The sequence below is a fragment of the Echeneis naucrates genome, chromosome 2, assembly GCF_900963305.1.
Source record: "Echeneis naucrates chromosome 2, fEcheNa1.1, whole genome shotgun sequence".
NCBI lineage: Eukaryota > Metazoa > Chordata > Actinopteri > Carangiformes > Echeneidae > Echeneis > Echeneis naucrates.
The window spans coordinates 19714425-19730989 of NC_042512.1; the positions used below are offsets into that span (position 1 = coordinate 19714425).

Consider the following 16565-nt stretch of genomic DNA (forward strand, 5'->3'; position numbering starts at 1 on the left):
ATTTGTGCAATTTATAGAATGTATTTATTCTAAATAAATACAAAGAAGCATTAATAGTCCTGGAGAGTATTTATTACTAAAGCATTCTCAAACTAAAACAAAAGGTAATCCATGGTGGAGCCCTCATGTGTGTATTTATTGTTCATATGTAATAGTTGTATGGCAGAATTGTGTGTTTTCTATACATCCTTATTAAAGATGAACTCCTCTTAAGGTCTTCCCGGTTGGAATGAAGTTTTCCAGTTATTCTCTGTCTGTTCTGTCGGCCTCTGTTGGCCCATATTCGTACCACCTTAAATATTTCTCCTCTCGCGTTACAGTGACACACACACACACACACACACACACTCTGACTGCGACGGGAGCGCGCCTCGGCTGCAGAAACTCTGTCAAATCTCAACGGAGGTGACGCGCAGCAGGGACTTACATAAAGATCGTCCGGACCTCGGAGCTCCTTTCACCGTCTGAAGTCCCGCTTCTGTCGGTGAACCGGGCTGAAACACGTCATCAAGGCCACCACGAGAAGCGGGCTCGGTTCGGTACCGACTGGATCAGTTAGACACGAGTAAAAGCCGACCTACAGCCGAGGAGCCTCCAGGAGACCTCAGCTCCTCCGGACCCGTCTCAGGAGGTGTTGGTCGGTCTGGATCTGTCGCCGGGGGCTCGAACCTGCGGATAAACCCCTGTCTGCCACCTCACCATGCTGCCGAGCACGGCGCAGTATGCAGCCAAGAAACGGAAGAAGCCTGTCCAGAAAATGTGAGTGAGATTAAAACAAAGAGAAACCAGCCTGGTGATTTTCTGACTGTCATGTCCGACTCATCTTTATCATGAAGCCTGCACTGCTTCGGATAATCTTCATGTAAATGGAGCAGGATGTTCCAGCTGCAGGTCAAAGCAGAATAAGAAGTGTGCAGTTAGAAGTTGTGTGTTTTCCCTGCTGCTGTTGTGTAGCCGGCTGAGGGAATGTGAACAGCACAGAGGCCGGAAAATAAAGACAACTGTTGCCTCGGTATTATTTCAATCTGATCACACCAACTGAGACAGCTGGACTTCCCAGCCTGCTTCACCCCAACGGGCCGATGTTTGAGATGTTGTTTTTATGTTGGCAGCAGATGATGTGGAGTGAAACCCACATCGGTAACACCGTCCCGGGTCCTTCTGACAGTTCTTGAAAAAGTACCTGGTTTGAGTTGGTCCTGGATTCCTCCCCTGGAGGGCCCCCGACTGCAGTCTGAGAACTGCTGTTCCTGCTGCTCCAGAAAATCCCTCTTTGGGGTCGGGCCCTTCACAAAGACGCTCAAGAACCAACTCAAAATTCTCTTCACATATGCTCTCTTTTGTACTGTAGATGCTGTGAAGAACGTTTAAGGAAAGCCTACAACATATTAGATTGTTCCTCTGAGACCCTTTTATCGGGTTCTCTGCAGCACCGTCCTCAAATAGTTCCTCACCAGCCCTGTGTGGCTCTGAGAGGGTCCTTGGGAGGTTTTGTCATGAAGATTTCAGTGTGTTCTTGAAGAAACCGAGCTGAAGAAGTTTATTTAAAAAAAAAAAAACTCCACGAGGAACCATTAGAGGGGTACTCCAATGTGTACTCAGGGACTGTGCACTTTCTAAAGGCCGTCCGTGGTTCCTCTGAAGCACCACTAGATGGATGCTGACAGTTTTTGACCTTTGTTCTTCACAGTTCTGTAGAGAACCTTCAGAGGTGTTCTGTAATGTGTCATCCTGACAGTTTTAGACCCAGAACGGAGCGGTTCTCGGCCACACTGTCTCCCTCAGTGGGGTTTTACAGGAGTCTAACAGTCCAGACGGCATGTGAAGTGTTTCCTACAGAACCAGGCCCAACCTGCCAGAACCGCGGTTTCAGTGTGTGTGTGGTACTACCTGCATTAATCATAATCAGGACATGGAGCGAGAGCGCTCTCACGCAATGTTTCCCCGAGGGAGGGAGTAAGGAGGGAGGAGGGAGGGAGGGAGGGAGGATGGCGTAATCTGAGACTTGCTCTGTTTTTTTTTCTCCTCCTCCTCTGACTGCCACAACATACTTTTTTCCTGTCTTTCCTTCTGTCTCTGTTTTTTTGGGGGTTGTTTTTTTGCTCCCTCCCTCGACTCAAATTAACATAGTTCTGTGTCACGCAAACAGTTATGTAAGTCTGCCATGTTCACTTTTTAAGGAAACTTTCTCTCTGGGAGTTTATCTTTCTTTTTCTCTTTGGGAAACGGCAGCGAGTGAGTTATGAGTGTGTTTGGGCCCCAGGCAGGGCTGGTGTCTACCCCACCTCCGGCAGTCTGCCCCCAGGGGCAGTTCAGCCTTCAGTGTTTACACTGCAGTGTGAAACCAGAACACCTCAGTGTACGGTGCTGTCTGGGTATTCAGCTGCTCAGAAACTCTAAAGCTACAGGGCCAAAAGTTTGTGGACTCCCAAACCTCATGCCCATTACTTGTTGCTTTTATTTTGATTTTATGGGAAAACTTCCCTCGCAATTTTGGACCGAGGCTGCAGCTGCAAGGATTTGTTTGACTTGGCGTTGTGTCGACGGGCCTGAGGTCATCGACTTCACATTGAAATAAAAGTTTTAGTGAAGTAAAATTAGCAGTGAGGCTCAGTGTCCAGCGATCAAACCGGTTCTTTATGGTCCTGGCTCTTCTGTTTGGGGACGTTTTCATGTTGGAACAGGAAAGAGCTTTCTGCTGCAGAGGATTTCCCCTCCTTGGAGCTAGAACAAGTCTGGACCCACATCAACACCAACACTGACCCATATATCAGCCGTGAATCACTGCAGCAGGCTTTAGTTCCAGCTCCCCCAAACCAATCCCCACACTTTATTAGTGCTGCAACGTAATATTCCTTCATCACACCCGTCGTCTGCCCCTGAGAGTCCAAAACCAGAAAAGATTTAATTTATTCAGTTAAATCAGCTTTGGTTGTAACTTAAAACACTCAATAACAATAACTGCAGAGTCATTTATCTCTCATTAGTGCATTTGCAGTGATGATTCAGAGTTGGTGGCAGCAGAGTGGTCCAGGTCCAGGTCTTGGTCCTGACAGGTGTGTGTTTACATCTGTTTTCGGCAGATGATTTGTGACAGAGGTCAGTCAGTTTAGTTTTCTTCTTCTTTTTCTTTTTAGTGTTTGGTGGATGTGAGTTTTTGGCCAAGGTTGTGCTGCTGTGTCTTGAGACATGCTGCTTTTCTCATGACTAACATGTGATGGACGTCAGTCTCTTAACTTCCTGGATGCCTTGACAGTGTCTAAACTCTGCCAGCTTTGGTTTATTAGGATGGGAACAAGAACACAAGAGCCCCACTGTTCTTTATCTGTGCTTTTTCTTTAAATTACCACCTCAGCTATAAACTTCTCATGTCAACTCATGGAAATATAATCAAAATATGGCCAAATGACAGGAGCGTCCTTTTTGAGGAATATCCTAATTTCCAATGTACTCTACAAACTTATAAACGTATAAAACCACAAGAACAAGACAAGGCATTTAACTTTGAGATGGTTGCATCTCAAAAGATGATGAGAACAGTTACCTATTGATTGACGTACTGATCGTACAGGTGAATACATATCAGCTCTGGTCTGTCGATACCAGACAGGCCTCCATTTTTTTCTCCTGTTTCATAACTCTGGTAGGAAACAGATGCCAGGATCGTATTTAGTTTCTTTTGTTCTGTAAAGGTGTCGTTGACCCAACAGAGACAAAGTCCCTTTGTGTGAATTTGGGGGGGGGGGGTTCTAGTCCAACACACATACAATTTCATAGACACACACCCATGTGTGCATACACGCCCCTTCCAGGACAGATTGGGTTGATAAAGCGAGGAGCAACAACACTGGCTGCTCATTGTTCTTGCAGGGAGTTGTGCCGTCAGGAATGCAGCGATAGCCATCTCGCCTCGATTTCACATCAGTCCTGTTCTGGAGTATTATTGGAAGCAGATGTCTTACATACAGGAGGAGGAGGCAGGCCTGGTCACAGCCAATGTCCACATTTTACCACCTTTTGCATCTAAGTCACAGTTCCAGTTCAGACATGAGAGACAGGACAGATACTTTTCATGCACCGCTGATTGTATTTGTTTTCTTTTCTGAGAGCATTTAAAGTGTAAGATTGTAGATTTTTTTTTAAATTTAATTTGTAGTTTCTTCACCAGATTGCTTTTTTTCTTCCACATGATGTTTTTAGCTGATCTGCTTCCTGGTGTGACGCAAACATGGCAAATAACAGAAAGGCCAGAGTTTAAAATAAAAATCCTAATAGATCAATATAAATATCTATATTTATATTTATATATATATGCAATTTAAGTGCCAATATTTCTATCTGTGGATTGGATTAACTACAGTGAAGTACAGTTGGCCTCCTGATGACTTTATTCCCCATAAAAACATGAAACAGTGTTTTCAGACTTGCTGCAGAAAGTTTCCCAGAGATGCAGGAACAGGAAATAAAAGGAAATCCAATTTCCAAAGTTAAAACTCAGTGAAAGGTCTTTACGACTTTCACATTATTGTTGTTGCTGGGTATTTTGACCCTTGCAGGCTCCAGTGATCTGCAGGTCAACGTGTCACGGCCTCGGTGGTGAGGAAGTGTGTGGTTGTACAGGTGTGCACGTGCAGAGGGAGAGAGTGATCGAGCTTCAGGACTGGCCTGACCTGACCTGAATCCCCAGCGGAGCGCTCAGCAGGAACATCTGAACCTGATTTAAGTTGAGAAGCAGCTGCTCCGTGTGGGACTGACCTTCCCCTGGAAGTTCACAGTCCCACTCCCACAGCCGTGTCCTCGAGCAAGGCACTGAGGCCTGACCTCTGATTCTTTTAGAGGCTTCAGCCGGCAGCTTCAGGCCCTTTGATAGTTAGTTTCATTTAAGCTTTTATGGATGGAGAGCTGTTTATTTAGGCTTCTCGTTGTCAAAGACGTACACAGTCTAGATATCATAATGAAACAACAAGGTTGACTTTCTGGTTTGTCCTCCTGAGCTGTGAGTGTCTTCATCCATGGCTCAGTTATAGAGACGGATCTGTTGAATGGAAACTCAGTGACTGTTTGTTTATGGTGGAAAGCTCTGGGACAAAAGCTCCTAAATGAACCTTGGCTGTCTGTGGCTGTCTCAGTGGTTTCTAATATATCAGCTGAAAAACCTGCCTTGCTCCAGGGCAGGGAAAAGGAATCAGTCTACACTTTTTTTTTTTTTTTGCTTCTTGATGCAAAAGCAGTTTTGGTTTGTTTTGCATGTGACTGTCCACCTGAGTGTGTGGGAGTTTGATGTTGAAGGGGTCATACTTCACTGATCACTTTCACGTTCGTTGAAGATGATGTGACACTGATAAGGATCATTCAACAACTCCACTTCCTTGTGACCTGGATGCCAGTTGTTGTCTTTAATCACAACAGCTGCAGGTAAAAAAAAACAAAAACAAAAGTCAGTCTGTTGGGTAGTTTTGAGGTTCCACCGCAACTTCACACCTCCAAGGAAGAGAACAGCCGCAGTGAGGATCTGGTTTGAGTTAGAGACGAGGAGCCCTGACAGATACAGGCCTCATGTCTGCAGCCTCATCTAGGCCGACGGCGTTGACCTGCAGCCAAATGGCCTTACAGAGTCGAGTTTATTTAGCACGTAACACAAACTGCTGGCTGATGGTTAGTCTGGAGCTGCAGATGACAGGCTGGGTCATCAACCAGCAAGACTTCACAGCATAGGAGCATGTCAATATGCAAAAGAGCTGCTGCAGTTTGAAATTAGGATCTACATCATCTTCCCATCTACATTTCAGTTGGTGCTTCCAGACCAAACTGGTTTATTTTCGACAGCAAATCACTCTTTAATTAGTCACAGTTATTTGTTCTTGACGTTTCTGGGGAAAGACCCATCTGTGGATGTTGAACCACCAGACTCTCTTCATCATCAACAAATAGTTTCAGTAATTGCAGTCAATAATTGATAAATCAATCGTGATGAAAGCAGCTGACATTGTTGCCTGAGCTACACACAACAGCTGTTCTATCATTACCTGTGTGTTAGTTCACTTTGTTTCAGGTAACTTGAATTCATTTGCATTCATTTGCATTTTAAACCAGCGACAGCTGGCTTCACTTGTTGAAGGTCCCATATTTGACTCTTCTCTGTTTTATTCATTTTTAACTTCTACATTTAGACTGTATGAATAAAAAAAATGTCAGGTCGCTAGAGTCATTTGGATGTTGCAGGTAAACAAATTTATTCCAGTTTCTTGTTTTTTGAACTTTTAATGTTTTAAATCAGATTGAGGAAGGAAACCCTCACTTCCTGTTCCTCGGTGAATCTCCACTCAGTGTGACTGACAGGTGATAAATAAGGATGCTGGTTTGGTTCCCATGGCAACCATGGATGGGTCAGCTTGTGGCTGCGCCCCCAGGTGATCTGGGCTTTGTTGTTTTTTTTGTTTTTTTTTTACGTTGTACATTCAGCTGCCGGGGAAACAACCTGACGAGCAGCTGATAGACGGACTGAAGACACAGAGAGACATCAGCACAAAGAGGCCAATGTTCACAGCCCAAATCTGAAAGTGCAGCGTGCAAACCGGATTTGCACATTTGAAATTGTGTTTGCATCACGGGATCATCAGCTCTATACAGAGAAAATATGAATAAATGCTTCTTTCCATCGCCAACTTAGTGAGGCTCAAACATCTTTTTTCATCTTCTTTTCTCATTTCTGGAGCATCTTCAGTGTTTTGTTAGAGAATTAAGATGACAAAGTGACAAACACGTCCCTCATCACCTGCTGTGTGTTTTATGTGTTTTCTGAATTCATCCCAGCTGCTGCTGCACTGACGCACACAGACGTCAGGGTGAAGAACAGATTTGCCCTCCAGCTGGTTGTTCTCATCCTGACCTTCCTGAATCTCACACCCCAGCTCTGGCTTTAAAAAAAACAAAAAAAAACAAAAAAACTCTTTTCTTTGTTTCTTGTCTTTCTAAAAATGTTTTAATGTTGCTCTTTTTCCATCTGCAGCCCCAAACCTCCACCTCCCGATGGCGCCAAGTCCAACCCGTCCAAACGCCATCGTGACCGGCTCAACGGCGAGCTGGACAAACTCACCAGCTTGCTGCCCTTCACAGAGGAGGTTAGGTCTCGCCTGGACAAGCTGTCTGTCTTGCGTCTCAGCGTCGGGTACCTGAAGGTCAAAAGCTTCTTCAATGGTGAGAGTCCAGACTTACAAACTCCCTCAGACCTGAAGCTGTGTCGCTGTTTCTTTTCCCAGACTGCATCACTGATGATTCATGGAGCTCAGAGTGGTTGTGAAAAAAGTCTTTCTCCTGCTGTAGACTGGAGCAGAAGTTGTGTTCTTGTCGAAGGCTGCAGGCTTACAACAATGCAGACAATCAGATATTTAGAGCATTAGAAGCTTTGGAGCAGATTTTTCATCATTAATGAGCAGAATTCCTGATCAGATAAAGATAGAAACTTCAGATCAGCTCTAGAACGACACAAACACAGGAGAGGAACTTTCTGTGTTCAACTTTTCAGTGATTTTATGGAGAAAATAAGGAAAATGTTTTCTGAGCTACCATTTCCTGTTAAAGTGAACATTCTTTACTGAGTCACAATATATCATTAGCTGAAGTTGAGCTCATTATGAATTTTAAATTTTATTACTTTTTTGGCTCTTCTGACTCTTCCAGGGGCTGAAGTTTGGTCATCTCTTATTTCCTTTGAGTATCAGTTGGAAATATCTGTCAAATTGTGACATACTGCAGTTCGATTTAGTGATTTATTTATCATGATGTCTTCGGTTGATTTTATTCCAGGAGACTATATTTGTATTCAGATTTTTTGTATTCAAAAGCAGAGAAAACCCAGTTCGTTGAAGCTCCACCACCCAAACACACTCTGAGTTTGTGACTTTTTTTAACCAGGTTTATTTCCGTTGACTGCCCTAAACAAGGCAGCTGAGACAAACATCCTCAGCTGAGAAATGTCAGCGCCACTGGGGCAAATTCATTCAAACACTTAAAGGCCAAATGTCGCCACTCTCCAACTCATGGACACATTTTCAGCCACGCTGATGAACTGATTACTTGACGTGCTGCAACAGAATAAATCTTCACTGAAGCACAAGTCAAAAGTGGAAAAAATTGATATTTTAGGGGATAATAATGAAGGAAGTTGACTAACTGTTACGTTTAGATGTCATTGAGTTACAGGGGAAAGCTCCTGGTTACCAGAAAAACTAAAAAATGCAGCGTTGGCAGGAGATTATTGATGGAGGAAGCAAGGATGAGAAACTTCCTGTCAAAGATTTGTGTCTTTGTGGTAAAATAGTGAATTTTGACCTGTTTGTGTGTACGTGGCGCAGTGAGCTCAGCGCTCGAGGTTATTCCAGTTTCCATCCAGCTTCCTCACATTGTTCTGAGACCTCGCTTGAAAATAGCAGCAATTAGATCCAGACAGCCTGAAAGATGAGGTTCCTATTTACAGTAAGTGGCTGTGTGTGTGTAATACACCAGAACAGCACTGTGTGTGAAACTTTGCCCTCGTGGCTCACCGTATATTTGGAGACAAGCTCCTCAGCAACAGGAGGTGTGAAGTGGAACAGGAAGAGGCAAACATTTCTCTGTGCATGTTGCCATGAACATGTGACTGTCCACCTGTTCTGTGCTCATATATGCGTATGTTGTCGCTGTGTGAACATGTGATGTGTTTCCTTTCCGAAGGATCTTGCAGGATGTTGGGTTTGCTGCATGATTGTGACGTGGAGGCCAGGCGTCTTACCTGCAGCTGCTGTGATATTACACCAGCTCATATTTGATTATATTCCATTGATTGTGCAGTCCCTGCTGTCAGATCAGGTTTTTGTGGATGTCACATTGTTAGAAAAAAGAGGAATTATTAATGTCCCTTCCCGTTTCCTTTGAATATGGAAAAAACTGCCAAGAGGCTTTTAATTTCACATCTCGATTTGTCTCAGAGGTTGAAAAATCAAGTTTTTAGTGGATGTTGCAGTTTGTAGAAAAACTTCAGGTTGTAGTTTCACAGAAAACTATTCTCTAAACGCTTGTAGAACCACATTTATTTCAGATGTGACCGAGCTTCTGTTCCACTGTGTTTTTAAGAGGAGAGGATATTTACTGCTGTGTTGGTGAATAAAAGTTTGAAGCTGCAATCGACAGAAACAGGAAATTCTCCCGACACACAATAATGAAGACGAATCAAAGAGGCATCCAGTGAGGTGGTGATATATCACCGAACCCCAGATAATAATACCGCTGCAGTCATCAGCCTCACTGGCGTTGATTAACAACCGTATCAGCCCCCTGAAGCCATGTTATGGTCTGTTTTTGTTCCAGGAGTGAAAAAAAACTCCTAATGTTCATCCAAACTCATCCTTTTCCAACAGCATCATCCTGTTGCCAGAGGAAACAGACATCAGAGCGCACTGCTTTAGATTCATCAGTTATTTGGCAGTGGCTGTCACTTAGCTTCGACTCAACAAATGTCTCTGGAGTTGGCGGTGGGAGTCTGGTTTCCCTCAAACTCAGCTGTCAGTGGGCGAGGTGGCCAGCTCCAGCAGCTTCACCCTGCTTTTATTTTGAAAATCAGAGGGGTTTTAGGTGCAGGTGTGAAAATGTTCTTATTTGTCCTTCTGTGTCACCTGATGACGTTGTTCCCTCATAATGTTCCAGCTAATCAGCTCATCATCTGGTATCCGATCTTAGTGCTTTTATTTTTTGACGAATGGATTACAGATTATTAATTACAGTTAAAAAACAGCTCTCGCTATCTGGGTTGTTTATGAATCAGAAGGTCGTCGGTTCGATTCCTGGCTCATCTCGTTCACAGGTACATTCATAAGAATGACTATCAAACAATTAAATCTAAACTGAAGAGAAACTGGACCTCCAGGTTTGTGTCACTCTGTAGAGAGAAAGAGTCCACATCAAAAACAAATGCACAACATAAAGCCCCTGCGAACACGCACAAACAAACACTCCTTCTTCCACCTCCACCCATTTCTGCCGTCACCTTCCCTCCTGCCAAGCCACACCCGCTTCCTGTGGCGGCCCCTGTAGCACCCCGGGGCCCCTTTTCCTGCTCAGCCTCTCAGACAGACAGTGCAGGACTATGTTGGTCCAGCAGGGAGGCCGGTTTTCATCAAAGCCTTTTGAAAGCTGACCTCAGTCTATCAGACTCATTGTGACACACATGATGATCCACAGGAGGCTTTTTAAGGATTAAAACGTCCTCATTACTCTTTCTGTTGAGGTTTCCTGTAATGACGGGTTTGTTTGTCCACCTTTGAATCCAGGATCATAACAGTCTGCCTCTGAGGACTTCCTGGTTCCTTTTTGTCATTTATACTTTAAGAAAATGTTTTGTGGCTGCGTCGTTAAGTCATTTTTATGCCTCCATGCTGGTAATAGCAGCATTATGTTTTCTGTTTATCCCAGGAAATGATAATTATGACTCTGTCTGATACAAAAGCCTTGAAGGATAAAATGACAGTGAGGACATTTGGTATTTTAACTCTTTAACTCTTTTGTGATAATTTTTTGAGTGATAAATCAGAAATGGTGATTTAGTTCCTGCAACCTGAATTGTTAATGGAGGCAAATGTTCACAGTTGTCTCCAGGTGTAAATGTCCCACGAAGGATTCGCCCTTAGTGTATCTTATTTCTTTACTTCTCTCTGACTGTGATCATAGGCCTTGTTTGCTTTCAAACATCAAACGTCACAAAGTACTTTTTTACAGTCATATAAAAACCGGCTTCAAAATCAGGAAATTATTGAACGAACAGAAGACAACACAAGATAAAAGGATGATGATGGAGGTTTAACAATAAAAAGACATCATGCAAAAGCAAGTCCATAAAATGAGTTTACAAGTTTATTTTAAATCCTGATGCCGAGCCAACACAGCTGCTCAGGTTGAAGTTGAATTGAAGTTGTCTTCTCATCACAAAGTGTGCGTTTCAGTCTGGGTCACTGGGAGTTTCCTGGAAAATGACAGGAATCATGTGAAATATTTAAATATCTCTCAGTCCTGTTTTCTTCTCCTCTTTCCTGCAAATCTTCACTATCAAGTAGACGCCCTTCATGATTCAAGCCAAGATTTGATTTTCAAACGCTTCCTTGATCTCTGGCAGTCTCCTCCCAGGCCCCTAGAATAACCAAGGGCCAAGCTGTGATTGATTCATAGTGAAAATACAAACTTGGCCCAACGCTCAGAGTCCTTATCTGTGTGGACGTTTTGTAGATATTTGTAGGACTTGACTTTGACATGTTTGGAGAACGAGCCGAGGCAGTGACAGGACAGGAAGTGGCTTTGATATTCTTAGCCCAGACTGAGCTTTTCCAATCTTAGCATCTGGGAAAATAAGCATCTTTTCCATGCAGAAGTAGAACTTGTGGACGAATCCAAACTGTATATGGTCACATGGCCGTTGAATCAGAGCGTTCAGGTCTACAAACTGAGGGAGCGAGGCTCAGACATGAAGATCTTCTTTGTTAGCCGCTAGCTCATCCACAGACTCCGATGCTGCTGTTTGGCCTCAGTCCAGATGCTGAAGGCAGCAGGAGTCTCTCAATTAGATGATTCTTCATGAGGAATTCAGATGAACCACAAGACCTCCAAGGCCATGAAAATCTGGCGCTCATTTCCTCCACTGTCATTTGAACACAGGCCTTTTTATCACCAGTGATAAAGACTCAGCCCGCCACCTTGAGTTCTGGAGAACAATAGAGCCAGGCCAGGGACCTGCTGCAGGGCCACATGAAGGGTCTGAGACACACAACATCAGACTTGGAGGTTGGTTAGTGAAACAGACCACGTTTACCGTGGCCAAGACAAAAGACCAGAGCTACATACGATCCACGAGGAAGGCCCATCCAGATCAGGTGCCTGACCCCCCCCTCAGCTGTCCCAGTCCGACGTCAAAGAGACGCCCTGCAGGGGAAATCGATTCCTGTTTTCGTTGTGTGTTGCATTGTGGGACGGTTTGGTCGTCACAGTGGTGAAGAGAAGTCAGTTAATTTATCTTCTGAAACAAATTTAATGACGTTCATAGATTCACAAACAGACTGTCTTGGCGTCTGCGGTGCTGCTGAATCCCTCTTTGTGACTGTGGCGGGACGAGAACACCAGTCGGCGTCTGTCTGATGCCGAGTTTCCCAGCATGCCTGTCCGGGAACAAAGACGACCCGGGAGCGTCAAGGCTCATGGGAAGGCCAGGCCAGCTCGGTGGGCCGGCAGGATGTGGCTGAGAGAGGAGCGTTCTTTGTCCGTCCTCTCGTCCCGACGGCCGGCGGGCCAGGGAAAAACGCCCTGAGGTTTGATCCCATGGTCAACGCTCACAACGCCGCCATTGTTCAGTTCTGTGAACATTTTCTGATCCTCAGTCTGGCTGTTTTTACCCTCAGCCCGTCTCTGCTTTTCTTCTTTGCTTCCCTTCGACTGTAACAGTTATTGTTCAGTTGCATAAACTCGGAAATAACGGACATTTTCACAAGTTATCAGTCAATGCTTCATTTTCTGCTGGCAGTGTTTTTAACGCACCTGATTGTTCCTGGATGGTCACTGAGCAGTTCAGCTAGACAAAGGACAAGGGTCAGAGCAGCAAACGACTTGTCTGGGTGTCTTATTCCCGTAGGGGGGGCTTTCACATGTCTGGGCCCGTGGGTCATTGTCTCCTGATCCGTCCAATCATGTGCTGCTACTAATTTATAGGGCTGAATGTGCGCAGGGACAAAAACCAACACTGTTTAATAAGACACAGCTTTTCCGAGATGTCTCTTGTGATGTCTCTTGTGAGTCTTTTATTTGTGTCTTGATGAAATACTTGAAGCGTCGTTTTTCTGACTGCGGTTGCAACATTTTTCCAGAGTGGATGTGTTTGGTATTTGGAGTGAAGTCTTCATTCGGTTGCTGATGAGGCCCCAGCAGAGGAACTCTCTGGCTGCCCAGGGCCGTAATTTGTGGTCTTTTAATAGCTCGGCTGAACTTCCCTCCTCTGGGCCTCAGGAAACACACACTGACACACACACTCATGTATATACACACACTTACTTTTTTTTTTATTCTTTGTTTCACATTCAGTGTTTTCTCGCTCCAAAACACAACCTCCTCCTCCTCCTCCATGCGTTTTCCAAATGTGTTTCCAGTGGACAGTTTAACTCTGTATTCCCAGCAGATTAAAGTGGCAGAAGGTCACTGAGCTTCCTCTACCTGAACCCTGTGACCCCCCCACCCCTCAACACTCAACCTGACCCCTGAGTGGACTCAGGGCGAAGGAAGGATGTCAAACGGCTGGGACAGACTTCAGGTTGACACGGTCTTTTAAAATGCTCCAGAGTTCCAGAAGAAGTGGACTGTTGCAGAAGGAGACAGAGCACTGGTTTGAGCACAAGCGTAAATATTTGTATTCACAGTAGAGACCAAGTCCACCAGGGCGACCTATAAGACACTGTGACAAACCGGTGCTGTCAAAGCCAAATAAAGTGGAGACCAGTTTGTAAATAGACGGTCAGAGCGAGACATGTGACAAATAACCACCAAGTCCTGGAATCCACCCTGGAAAGGACCTGGAGGACTGATAGCATTGGACCAGCAGACCCTTTGCCTGAGGGATCGCAGTCAAAACACAGCTGACATGTAGAAACCTGCCCAGGCATCTGGGGAAGACCGGAGTGTGTGTAGAAATCAGCAGGAACATGTAGGCACTGATTTTAAATCTGCTTTTCTGTGATTCTGAGTCATAAAGGATGAAACTCTGAGGTCTATCACTTCACACCATCTAATATTTGTTATTTTAGTTGAAAATTTCTTAACAACTCAGACTTATCTGAAACTAGTGTTTAACCTACTGACCTAATTCCCTGTGAATTGTGGGTAACGAATGTCCTTTAGAACTGCAAGTGCAGCTTTAATTTGTGACTTTGTAAAAAAGAGTATGACTTCGTATGGAAATGCAACACAAGCAGCTGCGGTTTAAATTGCTACTGTAGTGGAGCTACGGAGAAAACTTGTCTACATCCTTTTACGTCCTACAGAGCTCAGTCTGGAGGGCAGCCTTCCAGACATCACTAATCAATCACATGTGTCCAGTTCCCCCCTCCAAGCATCCACCTCTCTTCCCAGTGATGTTCCGTGTTTCTTTGTTTTCATGCCATGATGTTGTTTCTGAGCTGAGAACAATCATAATGCTGGCAAACGACGAGACACCCTCTGTCTCTTTCATCTATCAGCTCGTCACCAGTGAGTCAGGGCTTACTCAGTTTTTTTACCCAGAACCCCCGGCTCCAGACACAGCGTGTGTCTTAGTGCCCAGCACCTGACAGCTTTGACTTTTTTCTGGGTGTTAAAGGCAGCAGGAGAGAGTCAGTAAAACCTGGTTGTGTTCTTGTTGCTTGTCTTTTTGTTGTTATTTGTGGAACGGCTGACTGCTGATTGACACGATGCTGAAGTGAAGTTGACTCTGTGGGTTGTGGTTTGTTTTTAAGATGCTGTTAAATGAGGGATGAGCTGCAAACTGTTTAAACTGTGTGGGAAAGCATGAATTCAGCCTTCGCCCAGTCAGACAGGAAGACCTTCATGCATTGAGTGTTGGCTTTAATGGTTTACCCGTGCAATGGTGACTCATTTACTTCTATCACTGAAACCACAGAGAACTCTTCAGCAAAAGCCTCCACATCCTCAGAAGAGATGTTCTGTCCTTGATAAGATCATTTTTCTACACGGAAGCATCCACATCGATAAAATAAAGAGAAGAAAAGCCGAAAAATTTATAGATGGGATTGAAAAGAACAGGCCGGTTTAATGGGAAGCAGCAGGGAGCAGATAAGTCCAGATTGATGTGAGCCTCGGCCTGGTATGCAGCTTCGCCTCCCTCCACGTGCTTGTCAGTTAACGGGGGGAAACCTGTAAAACACGTTGACTAATCTCTACTCTGTGTCTTACAGGAAATTGTGTTTGTCAGAGGAAGTCGGGGAGGGAGGAAGTGCCTGGGGCAAAATGGTGGTGGCGAGAAAGGTGTCAGCTAACCTCTGATCTAGCCACAGCTGAGGTCGAACGGGGCAAAATGGGGCAGAATGGGCCCAAACAAGGGCTCGGAAGAGCCAAAAGAGACAGGCGTTGTTTTTTAAAGACATTTAGGACATTATGTGCTCCAGACGTTTGGGTTGACGTGATCCTCACAGCAGCACATCAGATGCACTAGATCCTCCTCTGAGTCCACATTTGAACAGACATCCAACAGAAGTTGCCAGATTTCTGTTAGAAAAACCACATTTCTAAAACATAGCTGATCATTTAGGATCATCTCGAGCTGCGAAAGCCAAGAGTTTCTGTGCAGTGAGACACAACAGCAGCTGATTTTAATCTAACTCCAAATGAAGCAGCTCATGAATAACATTCTTCTGGTTCAGGTACAAAACGAGTGATATCAAACTTTGAAAGTCTTTGAAAGCTCCTTTTGCCTCAGTGCACAGCTCACATGTTTTCTGCTAAATAACAAAGTAGTTTCAGCTGAATAATAGAAGATGAATGTTTGCATCAATGTCTTCCATCTGAGATCCGTTTTAAACAGCAGATTTATTCAGATTTCATCATGTCCAGTTGATTAGTCCATTAAACTCTGAGGCATCACCAGCATCAGGCAGGCAGACTGAATGAAGAGGAGGATCTGTGATTGTAATATTTCTGCAGAGATAATTCCAGTGAAAACTGAAAGTGTCTCAGGGTGAAGTGATGAAGGTGCATGATGTTTTTCAGTGTGCTGCAGACTTTTCCAGAGTCAGGATATAGTTACTGAGCTGTCATGATCTCATTTTCCTCAGAGGAACAAGCTGCTTCCTGACTCCACTTCCCCTTTATCAACCCAAATGTGTCACTTGGCGTTAGTGTCTCCTTTCATTAGATAATCGGGGCTGTCGATGGACGTTCCTGATAGGACACTGATCTCTAGCCAAGCAGCTTGAAGGGCCAGAGACACCATCTGACAATGACGAGTCCTCACTAAATGACAGCAACAGAGCAGCTTGTTATCAATCTTCATCATTTTTATGATTTTTCGTGTGTCCAGGGAAATGTTTTCAGACCAGGAACGTGTTTAGTGTGCTGTTGATGCCTTGAATGTTTTCAATTAAAATTACAGCTGCTTTGATCTGACGCGATTAAACTCTCTGGACCACAAATCACTGTCTCAGACAAAACAGCAGGAAAAAAATGATGTATTGCTTTTATTTCATTTCATTCAGCTTTCATTTTATTTCATATTGAAACTATTGAAGTGATAGTTGTGCTTCATGCCATGTCATTGTATGAAGTTTACTGTATCATATTTACACTTTAACATCAGAGCCAGTCAGCATTATTAACTAGCACATTACTCTCTCTGACGTCTATTTAACATCCTTGTTGTCTTTTTTATTAGAAATTAAATAAAAATTTGAACTTTTTATTAGAAACATGCACCAAAAAATATTAATTTTGCATCAACTATAAAGAGCTGCACTCTCATTTTGTTTTAATGAAATAATTTAATTAGGTCATCCAGATGTTTAATAGATGAT

The 16565-nt window shown here is 44.1% G+C and overlaps 1 protein-coding gene across 1 annotated transcript in view; it reads left to right on the plus strand.

Annotated features, from left to right (window-relative positions):
• The first annotated feature begins 366 nt into the window (after positions 1-366).
• Positions 367-16565, plus strand: part of LOC115056292 (aryl hydrocarbon receptor-like) — a 41894-nt gene continuing 25695 nt past the window's right edge. Inside the window, exons 1-2 of the mRNA XM_029522616.1 lie at positions 367-759; positions 7010-7197. Coding sequence (XP_029378476.1) covers positions 701-759; positions 7010-7197 — 247 coding nt within the window. The 5' untranslated portion in view covers positions 367-700. The remainder of the gene's footprint in view (positions 760-7009; positions 7198-16565) is intronic.